General features: G+C 39.9%; 1 protein-coding gene across 1 annotated transcript in view; it reads right to left on the bottom strand.

Annotated features, from left to right (window-relative positions):
- Positions 1–6708, bottom strand: part of ITGA2 (integrin subunit alpha 2) — a gene marked incomplete at both ends in the record, with an annotated part of 46509 nt that extends 39801 nt beyond the window's left edge. The window contains one exon of the mRNA XM_084224698.1: positions 6512–6708. Within this exon, the coding sequence (XP_084080824.1) occupies positions 6512–6708 (197 nt within the window). The remainder of the gene's footprint in view (positions 1–6511) is intronic.
- Between the last annotated feature and the right edge of the window lie 14003 nt (positions 6709–20711).

Below are 20711 nucleotides of genomic sequence, written 5' to 3'. Positions count from 1 at the left end.
GTGTCTGGATATTTTAAGAATGCCTAACTCTTTCTCAATTACCTTGTTGGAAAAAGGTGATCATGCAGGCAGCAGGAACAGGACTTGTGTACTTCTAGCATCTCTAAATATGCAACTTAGCTTCAAACAAACGCCTCTCTCTATCAAAACAATTGCAGCAGCTGTGAGGAGGCCCCTGATTTTCTTGTTATTTTATGAGTGTTTCTGAGCCTTTTCAGCACAGTGGAAACCAGAACTGCCACAGCTCAGGACCGAGTAAATAGAGCTCATAAGCAGCTACTGCACTGGTCATGTGCCAACAGATAACAAAATCTTGCAAATACTTGCAGTGACACAGAGGGCTGGAGCTGGTCAACAGTGGGAGGAAGAAGGAGGAGGAAGAACAGGAGGTTACACTCTCCCACCTTGCTAGGTACTACTGACTTGGGTACAGGCATAAAACACTAACTGGGCTAATGGGAGAGAAGGGTTAGGAGTTTTTCTGGAAAGTGGAAACAGCTTTAAAATGCACACTGCGTGTGCAATATCTGAAACTGGAACAGCTTTCCAGCATTAACTGTCACGCTGAACATTGCACTATGTACAATTATAAACACTTGCATTTTTTTCTAAGTTTCCCAGAAGACAAACATATTTCAGAGTCCTTGCAGGATGACAGCTACTGTTCAGAGAATGGCCTTATATCTTGGAAATACCCACTGCAACTACTCCCATCTAGTCATGAAACTCACTGTGAATCTCTGTGTTGTGCTGGCACAGCTCTGCAGCCACAGGTTTTCCTGAGAGCCCAGAGCACACAGTTTCACTCACAAGAAGGGTGAGTGAGAAGGAGAAGACGAACAGAAGCATGCTTGAGCACTAGCTGACCCCTAATCCAAGCCTAACTCAAGCTAACTCCCAAGTTCCACCCCTGCTACTGGCATAGAGACAAACATCATCCCTGCTCTAGTGTTTACTAAAAGCTGTTCTCTCCTTTTCAGCATGCATACTTTTGCTCATTCCATGGGCATTATTTGCCTCCCATTCTCCCTGCACTCAACATTAACTGCAATCCAGACATCTGCTTATACCAAGGAACTATCACTTCTAAAACTTGATAGTCACAAGATAATTTTGCTTTTGCCACCCCTGAAACTAACCTTGGGGTTGCTGCATGGTACAAACAGGAAAATGTAAGACAAAACAAGATGAAGTTTTCTCATTTTAAATCCAGATTTAAATCTATGCCAAATAATGAAATTTAATTTTGTCTTTCATTTGTCTTGCACTCCTCACAGTGTACTGGGACTTATTTTATTAATTTATTTTTCTGTACTCCTTGTAGATTTGCAGAGTCTGTGATTCTCAATGTCATACCTATACTGCAGGCCAAAAAATGCCACTCCATACACAGAATTCACACTTAGAACTGACTATTACTGATGGTCATTTTCAGAAATGAACAAGAGCTATTAAACCCATTGCATTATTTGACTTAACTAGTCTAACCTGTCATCAATATATGCCTGAGAAAAAATTATTAACTAACTTATGCCAAGCTAAGTCCCCTACTTTTGCCAGCCTTAAAGGCTCTAGAAAATAGCATAATTTCTATTTCTTTTGTATTCTTTGCCTTACTTAATATTTAATACCAGCCTCAATCTACATAAGAAATCAGAAAGTCCTACTTGCCTTTCAAAATTAACATAAGCCATTACAGTGGGAGTTACACAACACTGCTCTGGGAAAATGCATGTGTATCTTTCTGAAACATCAGAAGTGAAGACAGCAAGGGAGTATCTGGCTAGCATCCTGCGAACTACAATTTTTTTTTTTCCGTAATTGGACAAGATACATGAGACAAAGTGAAACAGAATATATCAGGAAAGAATGCAAGAAAGCAGTACTAAAACACTTGAAAATGCTTGTTTCCAAATAAACTGTATCATGTATTAATTAAGGCTCTTTTTCAGCTGTGAGTTAGATATTTATTTTTATAAAACCTCTTTATGTGTCCTTGCAGACCATCCTTACAAAATACTATAGTGAGTATAATGAAATATTGCTACTGATGTTATTATTCATCTCCCTAATCATTCTCCAACACTGTATACAAAGCAATGGCACTAGGAAGTCAGATGAAGTTCAGCAGCAATGCCTTACCACACAAGCTGCAGGAGTGGCAGATCAAAGTGCAACAGGAATTATTTCTGGGAAATTACACCATGACAAAGCTAGTAATCAGCAAACTGTGACGTAGCAGAAAGCAAAATCAGAATGCATAGTGAAGGGCTGAATTCCCAGCTGTTGTCAGAGCATGTTTTGTATTTTCTGCTTCCTTTTCCTCTCTTCTCATGTATTTGCTTTTAATTGTTTTGTTTTACTTGTTTTTTGTTTTTTATTGTTTTGTTTTATAAACACAAAGATGGCTAATAGGAAAATAAGAGTAGAAAGAACCTCTTAGATCATCTGGCCTTTTTCCTACAATTACAGGAAATGGTGAGTAGATATGAAGACCAGAAACTCTTCACGGTCATAGATGCTTCTCTTCACACACTAAAACACGTCTCACCATCTAAAACTTTTGATCCTTTCAACAAGCATCAAAAAGTTTAAAAACAACAGTGAGCTATGGCAAGAGAGTTTGAGTGAAGTCACTCAAGAAGACTTAGAAAAAAGCAGCCAGAGCTTCTCCAAGCAGGAAAAGGGCAAACTCTGGTGCATGCAGTCAGGGAAAACAAAACTTGGTAAAGAACTCAGCATCAGCAGTGGTTCTAGCACTGAAAAGATAGAGCTGCAACAATGGCAGCTTCTGTTAGGAGAAAAAAAAAAAAAAAATTACCTTCCTCATTAAAATCAGAAAGCTTTGAAAATGAACTGATTTCAATAGAAGTTCATACAGAAATGTGTCTTTTTGGCAAAATATCTTACTGGTCTGAAGAAGCCACACAGATCGTCAGGAGAAAGGGCACTATATGTGGTGACCAGTGAGAGGTAGGCAATGATTTTTAAAACTACATTTAGTAGTGCAATAATTGGGAAATACATCAGCAAGTGCACTGTATATTGGATCATTACTGACATGTGAGATGAAACAAAATATTTTAAGACAAAATTCCCACAGTATAAATTCAAAACCAAAATAATTTTTTAAACTGCAAATTCTAAGCACACAGGCACAGCTAAGCACGTGTCTGAAGACACATGTGTGTAGGAAAAAGCATTTCACAGCTATCTACAACTATTTCAATCTCCCTCACCTGAGACAGCTATAAAACCAACTCTCAGCATGGAGTAAATATGATTATCTCTGAAGAATATACTGTCAGTTGCTGTTCAGAGAATGCACATTCAAGATTAACTTGATAGGGTACAATTTTGCTTTCTAAAAGATTATATTTATAAAATAACAGAAATTTTAGTTTCAATTTAAGATTCAAATGCAAATGACCTCTTGACAGGGAGAACCCCTGCATAAACTGAATTATGTTTCTGTGGTGGCTAATCACTTGTGTGGCCAGCTGCTTTTCTAATTGATGAATTTCACTGGCATTCACAATTTTCCTCGAGTTTATTAAAGAGCTTCTGTTTTAAAATTCCCACCAGAAACTGTGAAAAGCTTGAGCTGTGCTTGACTTGCAAGTTTGTCCTTATTTATGAGCATCACATACCATCAAGGCTCATCAATGCACAGCGGATTAGTGCCCAATTATCCCGGATCATCTGTCTCTAACACAAACAGTATTCCTTGGTGGTTTGGGCCACAGCATCCAACATGTACCAGACTCTTCAACAGTCCTGCATTCCCTTTTGGACTGTCTTCCCTCTTCTCTCTGAACTCACCTCCAAGCAAAAGTGAAAACCAGCAAAAATTCTTTTTTTATAATTTCTTTAGTTCATACTGCCTCAGGAGATGCACCTCCCAGAAATACTGCTGAATAACATAACTGGTATCTGCTGTATTTCTGTAGCTCTCCTTTCTACACTTTGAGTACAGGAGGTTTTTTAAAGCTGTATTTTATATAGCACCCTGTGAACTTATTTAGCAAAATCTAGGAAGTGATAAAATTAGTGGTGGACCTCAGATTCTGGATAACCTCTTCTGGGGAGAGATGCACCCCAGCAGCATGTGGTGCCACGAGCAGCCCCATTCTCTGTGCCTGGACAGAGTTTTCTGATGCATCATGTTCTTGCTGCACAGTGACAAACTCTCCACAAAAGCATATGATGATAAATGCTCCCCTCAGACAGAAAAATCACCCTGATCTTATCTCAGACTGTTTATCTTGTTCCCAGTTCAGCCATGTCAACAAGAACTCTGCGCATGGATTGTAGCCTCCGCATGGCTCATAGGAGAAAACGACTCCACTGAATAACTTGAAAGAGACTGAATGTTCTGTTTGGGTTGGGGTTTATTTTTTGTCTGCTTGGTTGGGTTTTTTGTTTTGGGTTTTAATTTTCTTTGTTTGTTTGTTTTTTAATAATGCATACAAGATAAAGCTTTATTGTCCCAAGGAAAAGAAAATAGCCTAGAAATTAAGAGAACAAGACAGTAGAAGATGACTCACTTTTTTTTAACCTTGCCTAATGATTTTTTGAGTGGAAGACTGAAAAGGACTTTTCTTCACTGAAGAGTCTCTAACAAGCCCTAGTTACTTGAACACAAGCTGATAAAATTTCCCTGATTTTTGGAGATCCATCAGACACCATGCTGTGAAAGAACTAATGGTGAAGTGCCTACACACAGAAAAGTTTACCAGATTCTAAATATTCATATACTTAGGAGAAGATTGGTTGAACTCCTCAGTCATAAAGGCCTTTTCCAACCTAAATGATTCCATGATTCTGTAAGGTAGGAAAAGTTAAACCAAAGTTACTCTTTTTTTCCTTCTACCCAGCACACATTATTCAAGAAATTATTAGTGGAGGAGTTTTTATATTAGAAGGAAAACTAAGAGAGGGAAATATAAAACATATATAGCTTGAATGGATCAGGCAGCTATTGCTTCTTCTGCAAGCTTTCAGAAAAACTCACTAGAAGTATAAAACACAACAATTTCTCCACGTATGAGGCAAAAACGTTCAATTCAGTACAGGCACACATTCTTGTTCTCCTTCAATGACTTTACACAGAAGTTGGGGTTTTTTTTAGTTACTTTTTTTTTTTTAAAGAGATCTCTGATCTATGGGTGACTAAACACATAATTAAACCAGGCAGAAATGTGGTGAGAAGCCACCACAGCATCAGATGAAGAGTGGGGGTAGGTTAGAAGCCTACTCAGCTGAGGGGGAGAGAAAATGCCGAGGTTTGAGTTCAGAGGCTGCAGCTGCCATGCTCTCGCTGTGTCTCCTGGTCCCTGGAAGCCAGCACTGCTGGGAAGTCGGGGTGGTACGTCTGCGCGCGCAGCCGACGGCAGCAGCGCCGTCACAAACCTCCCCGCTGCCTCCCTCACTCTGCACCAGCCCTTCCAAACTTTAACTGCAAAACACCTTTTCACCTGCAACATCTTTCTTTCTCTTTACTGAAAAGAGGGGGTTGTCACGAAAGCAGGACTGCCAGTTTGCGGCTGTTTGGGTTCTGACACAGGTCCTGTCCAGGGAGGATGACCGGTCTGAAGGGTCTCAGCGTACCATAATATGTACAATCTGCTGTGGCCTTCTGCTCTAGACTTAAACCCATGTACACACAAACAGCCACTGAAGAATTCAGTAGTTCTCAACTGCTTTCAAGGACTTACAGTCCTTACATATGAAGACACCTAAAGATCTGTGCCTACTGAGGCTGTGGAAGAGGAAACAACGTGTCTTCCACTAAATGTGCTTACTCCCAATAATATGTTAAAGTTCTTTTTGAAACCAACATTACTAGAAAAAATATTTTACTAATTGCTTATCAAGCTCAGTGTTGTGGCAACAGAGGATTTCAGGTCAAATTTTGTGGCTGAAGAGATGCAGCAAACGCAATACTCTGCTATGATTCTGTTATCATAAACATCCAAATACACCATATCTCTTGCAAAGCAAACAGTTGTTACTGTATCAGACACAACATTATATCCATTTAGTTTAATTTTAATATTAATAATTATAACTCACTAGACCTATTAATTTGTTTTGACCTTAACAATGTTAAAATGGAAAAGTATCCCACGTATATGTAAAGAATAACACAGATGCTCTGGGTACACAAAGGAATGAAATGCAAGTCAAAATTCTAGAAAAACTGTAAGCCAAAGGAAATTTGAGTATTGGAGATGAAGTAAAAGGTTACCATAAGAAAGACCTCGGGTTAAGGAAAGATATGGTGTTAAGGAAAAAAAGTGTAAACCATCACATGCACATACTTTTAGAATATCTCAGCTTTCGGTTTAATAACATTATTTATTTGTAAAAAGATAGGTGTAATATAAAAACAAATTAGCCAGAATCCCTTTAAATGAGATGTGGAATTATAAAAGAAATATTAAGAGTTGCAACATTTTTTTACTTAACCTTTTAGTTGGACATAAACCAACCCATTTAAACTGCTTACCATTTGCCTTGTTCATTTATAAACTGTTGAACTGCATACCCAAACTGCTCTCTTGGTGGACCAGAAAATATTTTTGCTTCTAGGAGCCCAACATTGTAGGCTTCACAGCAGTTATGAAGAATGCCTGTGAACAGAAAGACTATGATTATAACAGAAGCAATTAAAGAAGAATTTTGATACCAGTGAAAAAGACTCATCTTCAACAGCTCCCCCAACAGAAGAAAATAAATACAGCCTTTGACACATGCTTGAAAAAACAGTGATTTTGCCACAGTACCCTGGCCATGTGAAATGCCTCTCTAGCACTCTTTATGTGTGTTGTGTTACTGTGGGCAGAGATCAGTGACTCACTCGCTGTTTGTGTTAACAAAAGTTACAGCATTACTAATGGGAATGTTTTAGCTGAATAGAGGCAAGATGTATGATTCACAGGTCTGTTATCCTTCTTTACCTTCGGGCATAAATTAAGCTTATGGCACAGCAAACACACCAACAGTCTGCTGGGGTACACTAGAATCACAGAATTTTTTAGGCTGAAAGAACCTTACTCAAATGCACCAATAAACCATGTCCCCAAGTGCCACAAGTACACATCTTCTTGGAAACTTGCAGGGATGGCGATTCCACCACTTCCCTGGGAAGAGTGCTTCAACAATTGACAACCTTTTCCAGGAAGACAATTTTCCTAATGTTCAGTTTAAACCTTCCTGGTACAACTTGAGCTCATTTCTGCTTGTGCTATTGGTTGTTACCTGGGAACAGACACCAACCCCACCTGGCCACATCCTCCTTTCAGGGAGGTGTAGAGAGTGATAATGTCTCCCCTGAGCCTCCTTTTCTGCAGGACAAACACCCCCAGCTCCCTCAGCTGCTGCTCACAGGACTTGTGCTCCAGACCCTGCCCCAGCTCCATTGCCCTTCTCTGGACTCTCTCCAGCCCCTCAGGGCCTTTCCTGCAGGGAGGGCCCAGAGCTGGACACAGCACTCGAGGTGTGCCCTCAGCAGTGCCCAGCACAGGGGGACAATCCCTGCCCTGGCCCTGCTGCCCACACCATTGCTGATCCAGGCCAGGATGCCATTGCCCTTCCTGCCCACCTGGGCACAGCCTGGCTCGTGCTCAGCTGCTGTCACCAGCACCCTCAGGTCCTTTCCAGCCCCTCTGTCCCAGCCCTGGCACTGCCTGGGGCTGTTGTGACCCAAGGGCAGGACCCAGCACTGGGCATTGCTGAACCTCACTCCACTGGCCTCAGCCCATGGATCCAGCCTGTCCAGATCCCTCTGCAGGGACTTCCTGCCCTCCAGCAGATCAACACTTCCACCCTACTTGGTGTCACCCGAAATCTGACCGAGTGTGCACTCAATCCCCTCCTCCAGGCAATTGAGATATCAAAGCAAAACTGAGCCTTGGAACACCGCCTGTGACCATCTACCAGCTGAGTGCAACTCCATTCACCTCAACTTTTCATGCTCAAATGAAATGCCCTGACTGTACCTGCTAATAGTGTTTATAATTGAGTTTGTGGCACTGGAATAAAAATTAGATTATCTGCTGCATCAGAAAACCTAAATTTTTGAGTAATTTCATTATCATGCCTGAAGCCTTTGTTTTCAGTCCAAACAGTCTGAACAGTTGTCCAAACAGGAAAACTTAGAACTACAAACATGCAAGGTAGAACAGCACTAATAAATCGTGACATTTAACACTGGAATTCTACTCAGCTGTGGTTTTGCTCTTAATTGCTTTTCCTTGGTCACTTATGTACCTGGGAATAATGGTGTGCCATTCCATGCTATTTTGGAAGGAACCAGCAATGTGGACTGGGGACAGAATTGATTTTGGGGATCCACTCCTCATCCAGAAAGGGCCTGATTTTTTCTGATCGAGAACTGTAGGTGGATATCTAGGAGAATATGCACTGGGAAGGCTGCAGGAAAAAGACCAGACTCTCCTGAGGGACTCTGCTGTGAGGAGGTAACTCCTTCCCCAGTGTGGAGGTGGGGGACTGAGACAACAGGGGGATTCCAGGAACAAGCTACAGCCCAGCTGAGAAATGCCTTAGAGCTCCTGAAAAGCCTCCAAAAATGGCAATGATGGAAGAAATTATGACTTGTGATTGCACTGTGCAGCTACTCCCTGAGGTTCCCAGATGAGGCAGGTTCACAGAGCTGCTCATGGGTTAAACAACGTCCCTCATGTTTCCCCTCCCTTCCTGTGTGCCCAGACAGAATGAGTTTTATCTTCTTTACACACAAATATGCCTCACCACAATTATTTAGTATGAGTCATTGTGTAGTAAAGAAACAGCTTTTTCAATAATCCCTTACAACAAGGACACTTTATGGAGAGATGGCATCTTAAAAATATAATCTCAGATTCTAACCATTTTTCTGGTTTTGATGGGCAGAGAGCTTACTGTTGGTATCACCTTCTCCCAGGGCCCAGGAGCAGCTTTGGAAGAGAGGTTAACAGGGTTTATATCAGCATAAAACAGCCCATCACAGTAGCTGTATTGTAATAGTAATAATGATAATAAAATCATAGTGAAAATATTAAAATCACAACCACAGGTTTGCAGGCAAAGTTCACGACCTGTAAAAAGTGTCAATGTATTTTGTACCCTTGCCCACAGAATTCAAAACAGGAATATCACTAGCAGAAGACTAAAAACAACTGTAAAAGAGTTACTACTTTTTTTACCACAAATTCAAACAGGAAATCATATATTAGTTATCTCAAACAACCACATCTACAGTCAGCCTCTGGAAAGCAAGAAGCCATCCACTACTAGAAGTATAGTTTCTTGAGAAACATCCTCAGAGATAAATATATTTCTTGAGTCAAGCTATTTAAGACTGGAGAAGAGGATGTGTACAGACTCAATGCTCTTTGTTTTGCAAGCCTTTTGACACTAAACGCAACCTCATATAATCACAGTTTATGTCTGGGTTTTGAGGACAAGGAACGGCGTATTGAGATAGTAATCGACAATTGCCAGTAATTCCTTTGTGATCTAATACACTTGTATTTTTTAAAAACATTTTTTTCATGTCATTTCCTGAGGGTTTTTTTGGTGTCTGTTGTTAAATTGTAATATCCTCAGTCAGAAATTAAGCATGATTTAGCAGTTTCTCTTTCTCAAGAGGCCAAAGGAGACTATATCACAGCACCATCCTGCATGTAAATACTGAAGAAGAACTCTCCACATTCTATGTTGCACATGAAAACAAACCCTGACTTTCAAACTTGAGAGATGGAAGCAATCTAAAATAATAAACAGCTCCAGTCTGACCCAAAATCCAGGGGCATTTAGAGAAAAACACTTGATTCTCTGGACTGTTACACACTTACTAGCAAATCACACTGCAAGCCAAATGGTTAACACTGCTGAGTGCATTGGACAACTTTTGTGCAAATACATGGAAGATATTTCTAATTTGTGTCCAAGGTGAGAGTTTTGTTAAATGCTATAGGCAGGGCAAAAATTTCCTGCAGAACTGGGTGAAAGTACAGGGAGCAGGTATGACAGCCAACAGCCTGAAGTAAAGTCCCCATTGTTCAGATTCTCCTGGGGTGCTGTGACAAGACAGATGGGATCAGCAAAATGTGTGGCAGGTTATGTGTTGCCTGTTCATCTCCTCCCTTGACCTCCCACCGGTGTGTAACATCGATCCCTGAACCTCCCAGGGCCACTCTCTGTGGTCCTATTTTCTCCAAGTTGGGGGCTTATTCCAAGGAGCAAGGACACCTGTCCCTGCACTGGGAAGCTTCAACTCCTTGTAGTGCCCCTGGGCTTCACCACAGCTTACAGAAGCAATGTCCTTTTTCTCTTCTCACAGTGTGACACATGAACCATTTCACCCATCCTTCTCATTTACCACTGGGGCTTGATTTTATTCTTTTTAATCATTTGCATAAGTGCAGCATCAGAGCGCTGCTCTTTGAGAGCAAAAAGGTACAGCGGGAATAATGGAGAGGTGTCTGCCAGATCACAGGTCTCTTCAAATCTGCCTCTATCATGTTCACTTCCAGGACAGGCAGCTAGTCAAGGACAGTGAAAAAGAAGAACAAAAAGAGCAATCATAAAACCCAGCCTCTGAAGACACACTGTTGTCTGCAGCGTTCTTACAGGTCAGCCTAGTTTCAGCATATTTCAGTCACATTTTAAATTCCTCATTTTTATAATCATGAGCATATTTTTTAGATCTACTCTACACAAAGTTTAGTTGGCTTGGGCCTAGCAAGTATATACTGGCCATAATATAGTAGGCATTTTTCCTGCCATTTTCCTCCATCTTATATAGTGCTTACACTATAAGGACTTCTTTTATATGTTTTGTACATCTATCTTAATATAGTATCCATAAAAAGAAACTCAAGCTTCTGCAGACAAAAAAGGAGAAAATTCTAAGTTTCCTATAGACCTATTTTAAGCCTGTGCGAAATAAGAGGGTCTCTTATCCATTAAAAGGGTGCCAATCATTGAAGTATCTAGGTTCAAAGTACTGTGTATTCCAGGCTGGAATGATTCAGTATCTGTTGCTGCCTTCAGGCAATGAACTTTGATAATTTAAGAATCTTGAAATAAAGAAAACTAATTCACTATCTGGATTTTAATAGCTTTTGGTGACAGACTTCTACTTTGTGACCAAATGATCATGAGAGATTTGTTGGGCAAGTAAAAATCCACTTCCTAACTTCTGCCTGTAAATGGCACTTTATTTACAATCAAATAAACAGACTCTGTGGAACAAAGGAAGCTAGATACAAGCCTAAAGCTTCTGAAAGCCCCTCTGCAGACTTCAAAAGCAGCAGTTCCTCTCCACTGGGAAAGTTGCTTGGGCAGTTCAGTTTAAAGGGAACACCTTCCCTAAGTAAAGTAGTCCCAACATCTAGCTTCAGAAAGAAAGTGGAAGAAAAGAAATCCTAAAGGGATAAAAGAAACTCTAAGCTTTGTAACAAACTCCAGTATCTCTCTGCATGGGATTTCTTTCCCCTGGGAATTCCCATATTTAAGCAACTGCATTACTGCAGTGTGAGCCATGGGAGCTGCAGTGTAGTTATATAGCTGGTTTTATAATTTAACACCAAGATTTTTTTTCTCCTAGCAGGATGAAAAATAATGCATGTTATGACTGGGCACCTTTAAGCCTCAACGTGTGGGAATTCCTTTGTAACTATAAATGGCATATCTAATGATAGCTCTAATGCCTTCTGTGTGCTTCATTCTGTTTGCACTACAAGCTGAAGCAAGTTTCAATGAAGTAAACGCTCATATTAGGTACACCCAATTCATAATTGTTTTGATTTTGTAGGCAAAGTTCACAGATTAAAGTGATCAAGCAAAAATGTCTGTTTGGTAATCAATTGTTCGATGTTATGATTATAATAGCTGTTTTATTGAAGCCCCTTATTCAGATTAACATCGAACATAAAAACATCAACAGGATAAAAAAATGAAATCTGATTTTTATGTATTTGATTATTTCATTTGGTGGAACAACTTTGTAAAGCTCTAAGATAATGTGCTGAACATATTATTAGCCTGTATTTTGTATCAGAGGTATCATTATAAATATGTCATTTTGTTTTCACTCTAAATAGTAAAGATTGACTTTTCAATCACGTTTTACTACATTGCAAAGGTGATGTGCCAATTTTAGATGGCAATACATTACAAACTACCATAATTAGACTCAGTTATGCCAAGTCTCACCTCTTACTAAAATATCCAGTCAGAGGCATTCTCGCTGTTGTTATTTATAGCTCTCCATCAAACAGGTCTAGCAAAGACAGTATCAAGAAAGAAAAAGAAACAATGGACTTTGGCCACCGAGTCTGTAAGGGTCCACCACACACTAAGTTTTAAATTTATCTAATATTAACCTTGCCAGTAGGAAAGTTTGCCTTTTTACCTTAATGTTCTGGTGTTCACTTCTTTGAACAACTACTAGCTATAAAGCAGAAAAAGTTTGTTATATAACCCAACTAAGTGACCCTTTGTCTTTGCGAGTGAGCATTTGTGTCAGCCACAATGCCAGGAGAGCATCCTTGGCAGCTCCCCTCCGCTGGGTTGCACAGCCACAGCTATAACCACTGCCCCCCTCTGCCAGCTCCAGCAGGGCAGCTGACCCCAAGAAACCCAAACCTGAGGTCAGCAGCATGCTGAGGGATTTGGGGGGGGAAGGGGTAAGCATGTAGTCACCAAGGGAAAGCAAGGCCATGGCCCGGCATTATGCTAAAACCATGCACTACGGTTTTCCTCTCTAAGTTATTCTGGGTGGAAAAATGAATCAAGAATACCCCACTGGATTATTGGTTGCTTCCTGAATTAGTTTCTTAGATTGGCAGTCATTAAGTTGCGTGCTGCTGACATTGCCTTAATTGCTCAGTCTGGCCTTTTTAAAAATATCTATTCAGTACAGAAGAGGGCTTTGCTTTCCGCTTTTATGTTATACTGCTCCAAGAGAGCCACTACAAATTCCACAAAGAAAATTTTTCTGTTGGGCTCAAAGATTTCTACCTCCAAAGAACACACATCAGCAGGGCCCTGAAGCCTGTCAGACCCTGCTGAGGACAGAGAAAAGAAAGGGGTGGGAGGGATGAGAGAACTTGTAGCTGTTGTTTTCCACTGACTTCATCTCACAGTGGATGCACACTCTGGTTCAAGCTTTCTCCATGACTGAAATATTTCTAAGGGCTCTCTTTGGGGCAGATTTTCAGCTATTTTCTATTGTGCAAAGTCACACTGGATCTCCTTAGTTGTCAGGGAACTTGAAAAAGCACTTTTGTCTCCGTCTGATACCCAGCTGGTTATTTTTTCATCCCTCTGCAAAAGTTTGCTGAAGTTGGCTCACAGATTCCAGAGTTAGAGAGGGAATACAGGCACCTAAAGACCCCCTTCACACTATAATCACCTACTGTCCTTGCAATACTAGCCAGAATGTGGAAGGGGAAGCAATAAAGTTATGAAAGAGGGTAGTCAAGAAGTATTTGATTTATATTAAATATATTTAGTCTTACTTTACTGTTTGAACAACATTTTGATTTAAGAGTAATGTTACTCTCTTATTAGTCAGAACATATATTATCACAGCAATAATCCAACTGGAATTACTCAAGTATTCTTACAGAAAGAACTACCCAGCTTTCATAATATGTTGTGCTTTGAAAGCTTTATTGACAAGACTGTGGAAACATGAAGGAAAAAACAACCAGCATGCAGTTAATTTAGTCTATTGAATTGCAATATGGATGTTCTTTATTGTGGCTTTCAGAAGCCACTGAGCAATTCTAGCTGCAATGAGCAAAATCCTCACAAAAAAAGCAACTCTTTTTTCCCTTTGTAATGTACTACTACAACTATATTGGTTTCACTGTTTGGGACTTTCCTACAAATGAACATAAATATAAAATAACTTTTTCATCTGCTTTTAGAATACTCACAAATGGCTACACAGAATCCAACCCAACATGCAAGATAAATAAAGGACTACTTATAATTCAACCTGGAAAGGTGTATTAGGCTTTACCCAGTATGGTCCACATAACTGAAAACAATTTCTCATTAGTTTTCCCTTTTATATTTACTTTTCTACTTTCTGTAATAATTTTTTCTTCAATGTGCACATCCACAGCATTAGATATAATGGCACGTCGATACCTTCAGCTCATATACTAAAACGGCAGTTTTATAATCTGGTTTTATTTAAATCTGAACACACTTCTTATAGAGAACAACCTCCTAAGTAGAGATAATGTGAACCTCTACAGGAATCAAAAAGAATAAAGAAAGCGATTGGAAAGGCACTGCTTTTTATACTGGCAGTTGAAACATTGTATAATCCTCACTTCAGTTTCTTTGTCACTATTTCATATGTTTACAGAAGCTTGAAGAAGGCAAGTCTTCCTTTTACCGCTTCATCTAACTTTTACTTTCTGTTGTCTTGAGACCAACTTTTTCTTCACAAGAGCCACAATATCTCAAGCTTCTTAATAATTAACAGAAATCATAATATTGAGAGTAGAAATAAATTATAGGCAAAAAAGCCTTCCCCAAATCCACCACTCAGAACAAAAGAGAAACAATGCCTCATTTAGTAACAATCCTCCCACCCTTCTTCCTGCCCTTCTTTTCAGCAAGTTTTCTTGGCTTAGTTGGCTGACTGCTTCTTCCTGAAAATAGGTCAGCTTCCAGCCTGAGAGCCCCCGTGTGTGTGAAAGCCTGAGACACTCCCTTTCCCTTGCAATGGTTCAGAATGCAAAAGCTGCACTGAGGAGTTATCAATAACCTCCTATAAAAGCAGCCCAAACCTGATAGGACACGAATTGTGACTGAAAAGTTGCAGAGATTGTGATAACACAACTAGGAGCTGTCTATTTTGCTGTTCTGACACTGCTGCAGAAAAAGAGATCTAATTAAATTTATCCACAACTTCATTAGTTAGTCTACAAGACTTGTCTTTCTCCTGTTGATGCCTTGCTTGTGGCCCAGCTATTGCCTTCCTTGGCTTCCAGAGCAGACAAATAAACCACTATTCATCTGTTAAGAAATCCAGACAACCTACTATACACACAAGGACTGGTTCCAAAAAAACGCTTAGGAGCAGCTCCTGCAGGACTGACAACTTCCTATGAGTTTTTAATAAAGACAGCAAGTATTCAAGCCTACTCAAACTTATTATCTTGGCATGTTTCCACCCATGCTTTCAGTGGGGAAAAGCTTTATTTTACAGAAAATTCACTTAAATTCTACCTTTTTGTTATGACATGGAGTTTTTCTTTTATCTTGGTACTAACAGGATTTGTTAACTTTGTCCTTAGAATACCAAATTTTTTTTCAACACACAAAGAGATTAAAAGTATGTGAGGGTAACAAGCTGTACACATACATATGTTATTTATGCAGTTGTCACTGGCCTTCACAAGTAATGATGATAAGCACAAAAAACCTTGCATGCTTCCCTATGATAAAAACTGACTTTCCAAGTGGCATTTCACTCCAGCAGTTTCTCCTCCCTTGTGTCCACATTATCAGTGGTCATGTTTTCTCTTTTTTAAACCAGGAATAATTCCAAATATAGTCAGAGAAGCATGAGCCACACTACAACTGTAAGAAAGGAAATGCATGTCACCACTGAAAGCAATGTGACTGCTATCTGTACGCCCTACATGCCACATTTGCTCAACTCAGCTGCTATGAAAACATGATTGCACAAAGCAAAAATGCAGGTTTTCATATACAGATCAAGAGGGAAAGCAAGTACAGGTATCTGTACTTCCCTACCCATATCACACTCTAGCCTATATGAAAATTACAGTGTGTTACAACATGTTTTACTGTGTGTTATATCATATTATATCACTGTTCAATGTGACCTATAAGGCTAGACTAGAAAAAAGCTGAGGGACTTGCCATCACCATCCACCCCTCTGCCACTCCAGTGTCACAGCCTAAACCATGAGGACTGCAGTGGGTCCAGTGACCATTCCATCAAACCATTTTTAGGATAGCATGTTTAAGACCCTGTTCCTCCCTCACAGCTTCTGAAGCTAACTGGAAGCCTAGCTCTGTACACTGTACACAGACAGCCACAGAAATAAGAGCAGCTTCAGCTGTAAAAAGTTTGCTACATCAGCTTCCTGCAAGAAGAAAAACTCAGAAGCACCACAGGATATCTAACACAATACTTGGAAGAGCTATAATTATCAGAACATTTGTTCTCCTATGCCAGAAGTAATGACTACTTCTCTCCTTTGATTTTAATGGGAGCTCATGGCTGGGCATCCTGAATGGTAGGCAGGTGGTCCCAATCACTCACCTGAAATTGCGCCTTAATGCACCTTGAAATGATCAATTCTGGCACCAGATAGTGTCTAGGCAGAATTTAGGCGCATTAAAATCAGGAAAACAATCCAGGAAGCCCAGACTTCAGCAGCTGGCTAACCCACAATGAACCTAAAATTACCTGTCACTTAGATGTCATTACACAAAGTTGCAAAAAAGTTTAGAATATGAATCAGGTGTAGAAGCAGCCCCATCTAAGAGCAAAGTATTCTGCCCTACTGTTAACCCACTCTTATACAACAGTAGGAGGCAATGAAGGATTTTCAACTTAATTATTTTGACTTGTAATAATTAAATTATTTAACTAAATAGCTCTGCAACTTTCTATGGACAACCAAATTACCAAATGTAAATTGTATGGGGAGTTGGTCCCAAAAAGCCAACTCCCTCCAGCTAAATGCCCAGACATTAGGCCAAAGGCAAGATGCATCTTTGCCTGTCCGGAAATATGAATATTCATCCTGAGATGAGCTGAGACCTTGTTTCAATATATGGGGTAGAGACTGCTTGTCTGACTGCTTTGTTACCAGGTAAAGAAGATGCTTCTGGAAAACACTGAGAGGTGAATCTACATGTCCATGAGCTTGAAGGGAGAACTAGACCCATATTTCCTAGGTGACTATTACCATTACTTCTGAAGCAGTTACCTCTCAAAAAAAAGCTGAATTGGACACCTGTCTCCCAAAACTCGTCCCCATCCTTGACCTCATTAGCAAGAGGTACCTCATGATGGTGCCTGAGAAGGATGGAGTTCAAACATCCTCGATCCACCTCTTAACTGCAGGAATCTTCCTGCTCTGCAAGAAGCTGGCTTTTTGTGCATTTTAAAGTGCTGAGTCCAAGGCACCTAACCCTGCACTCTGGGGCAGGGGGACCATGTTTCAGGTGAAGTGGCCCTGCACCAGGCACTCTCCCAGCCCTCAGCCCACAACCCACATGGGGTCTATCCAGATGCCAGTGCTCAGGTTGGTCACAGGATACCGGAGTTAGAGTTCAGAAGGAACTTATCTTTTTTTTTTTTTTTTTTTTTTTTTTTTGGTAAAATGAAGCCATTGTACATTTTGGGGTCAGAGAGAAGGGCCCATGTACATTTAAGAAGAGTTTTCTGGAGATAATACTTGCTTCAACAAAAGCAGAACAGTTGCTTTTTTGTCTTCAGAGAACCAAAGTCTATTGTAGCTCTCAGCTTCTCAGAAGGACAACTCCAGAGACTCAAGTACTTTTTTACTATTCAATATGATGAACTGGCTTTTGGCAGCTTGGAAGAGAAAACAAAAAATAATAAAAAAAAATGCATACCAACCCCCACTCCCCCCACCCAAAAATAAAAGGGGAAAAAAAAAAAGAATGAGAGTGGAGACAGTGAAATGAAAGGATATTTGGCTAGATTTAAATGGATAATTATTATTAGCAGAAGGATGATGTGAGTAGCGCTGCTGGATTTTTTCTCAGCTTGTTGTTATGCCCATCTTACTAAGAGTTCCTTCTTCATCATTTCTGCTATTTTAAATAGGCATGTTTAAATAGGACCTTTATTTGGTGAGCACAATTAAAGAAAGTGTATATCACTTAAATTTTGTCTATGCAGAAAAGGTTAACTAAATTATCATTTGAGGGATTTCAGCTAAATCTGAGTTTAATATTTTAAATTCAATCTGTTCTATGTGCATCTAAATTACGGCATATAAAGACAACGGAATTTTACACTTCACAGTAGGAATACTGGATAAAATGGTTTTAAAATTAATTATTATAGACTGCTGTCATTGTCTTATTAGAATAGTTAAGAAAATTGAATCACTGAAAAATTATTTAATAAAATGTTTTGCTATTCTTTAGGTAGCAATTAGTATTCTCTTCAAACAGAAAATTCAAATAAGAATACAGGCACAGAGACGTTTGAGTCACACACCCACCTTTGCAGTGATATTTGGTATCTATCAAGGATGCACTAGCTGCCTCAGGATATAGTACTCCACTTGCTGCTGCTTTGAATAGGTGCCTCAAGGAGATTATTTTGTGTTTTCCTCTCCTTATTGTAGCATGTTGCTATAAAGAAACCAGGACACAAATTCTTGACTTGAGTTCCCCTGATTTGACACCTACGCAGACATCTACTCAGCGAAGAGGATGGGACCAGCCAAGAATAAATTAGGCCTGAATTGCAGAAATTTACTGTTTTGCTCTTTAAGCTGAATATAGAATGAAGCAGAATTTCTCAGTCAGTGTGCTTTCATAGCTGAAGGGAAACTTGAACACAACAGTTACAGAAACAGGAATTTGAGAAGTGGCTGCTGTGCATGTGGAAACTTAGACACACTGATAGCTAATTTCCCTGGTTTACCTGTGTTCTGCTGCCCTACTGCAGGCAGCACAGAGCGTGGCACAGGCATGTCCCCCAGAAAGCGCTGGGCTGACAACTTCTAACAGCATCCTTAGCTGCACTAAGCATGCAGACCTAGCACAAGGTAGCTACTTCTCAGTCAGGTAAGAACACTGATCTTGCAGCTGGCTGGGGCAGTTGTTTACCAGGTAATCCAGTGGGTGAAGCAGGCTGGTCATCTGCAGTCTTATCATCACACACAGCTTTGTACTGCATTCCTAACAGAGCATCAAACACTGCCAGCTTTTCTTGCTAAAGGTCTCTTATGTTTGAGACAGATAGCTAGACAGGCAGATAGATTAGCTGTCACACAGGTAAAAAGTAAAAATTTAGTTCAATCCTTCACACCATCCACCCCCCTGTCACCTCTCCATCCTCAAACTCCACTACTTCCTTAGGTATTTCTACTGTGCAATAAACTTCCTCCCTGAAGCCTACTGTTGACAGTAATTTCCCCCAAGACTTCTTTATTGTCTGTCTTTAGAAATAACCAACCATGTTACGCAAGGAAATTCGTGTGATTAGGAAAAAAAAAAGGCATGCAAGTGTATGTATGATATAAGGAAAGAATGACAAACTTGGAAACAGGTTGCAAAGGCCAAAATAAATCAGGAATAAGGCAAGAGTTCCATCAGAGCTGTGCATAACTTCCAAGCCCTTCACCCTGTCTAACAGCAATTTGAAAGGGACAAAAGAATCCATGACATTCATCATGTGTGACATTCAACCATGCACATGCCCTTCAGTTGCACACAAAATGTCTTTGCTCATCCTCCATTCAAAGAGTGTTGATCCTTCTTCTTTGCCTGCTCTTTTAAGTCCTGAATAATATGCTAGTCTGACTATATTTTTACAGCATGTGCATCTCCAGGAGAAAATAAAATTTTCTCCTCTGGGGATCCTGAAAGGCTACTCAGGGAACAATTCAAAATAACAATTACCAACACTCAGAATATTGAGTTTATTTGGCAATTCAGAAATCACAGCCTTATTTGGAAGGGATGGAAATGCTTATGTTGACACCACTAAATGCCTTTAGTATTCACCACCTCCAGAAAACAATTGCAATATGAGCAGTAAGAAGATTATTGCATATTGCTTCACAAAGACACATACTCAACCAATTCAGACAGAGGACATAACTTATCCTGTGTAATTCACACTCATTTATTTTTATTATACTTTTATCAGTGCCTTAAGAAGGGGCATGTCCCCATAATTATTTAGCACAGATATATGTCAGTCTTCCACCTAAGGGTTTATAAATAAACATCCTTCTGTGTTGTCACTTTTAAGAGAAAAGAAAACTAAGGCTCAGATAGTTCTCTGATGTCCTTGAGTAATTTAAATTGGAACAGTAGAGTCAAATTATTTACACAAAAAAATAAGCTTATCAACTTGTTCTGTCTTGCTGCACAGGGTCTGAAATCCCAACACTGTGTAGTATCCAGACCACTATGTGATCTAAAAGCTCCCGAGAAAAGAAGCTCTAAACATTAAAACGGCTAATGGAAATGTCCTAAGCCAAGCAGATAACATGTGTTGGTATGCAAGTGCATGGCTATGCCGATGAGAATCCAGTCTGTGTCCTGTCTGCATTTCAGCACGGTCACCATGGAAATGGGAACCAGCCTGCACAGAGCCTAACAAAGGAAACCTTTAAATGAAAATAACAACACTGGATAGAGGCTGCACAAGATTTCTGCTGGGGAAAATGACTTGCTTTACTCATCTGGAGATGCAGAAACTCCCTTTAACCTGCATTAATCCTAAAGGAAAGTACTTTATTCACACTTAGCTGTTTTCACTTTAAGCCATTACACTGGTAGTTCCAGTTAGTAGCCCTCATGAAAATACATCACATAAAGTACATACAAACCCCACTGTCATTCATTCAAAATTACAATAGTGAAGAAAGACCACAAGGAATAATATTTATATAGTGGCTAGGAAGCACAGTGAAAAAAAGGAG

This window comes from Fringilla coelebs, assembly GCF_963513975.1.
Source record: "Fringilla coelebs genome assembly, chromosome: Z".
In the NCBI taxonomy this organism is placed as follows: Eukaryota; Metazoa; Chordata; class Aves; order Passeriformes; family Fringillidae; genus Fringilla; species Fringilla coelebs.
This window is presented reverse-complemented; position numbering and strand designations above follow the sequence as displayed.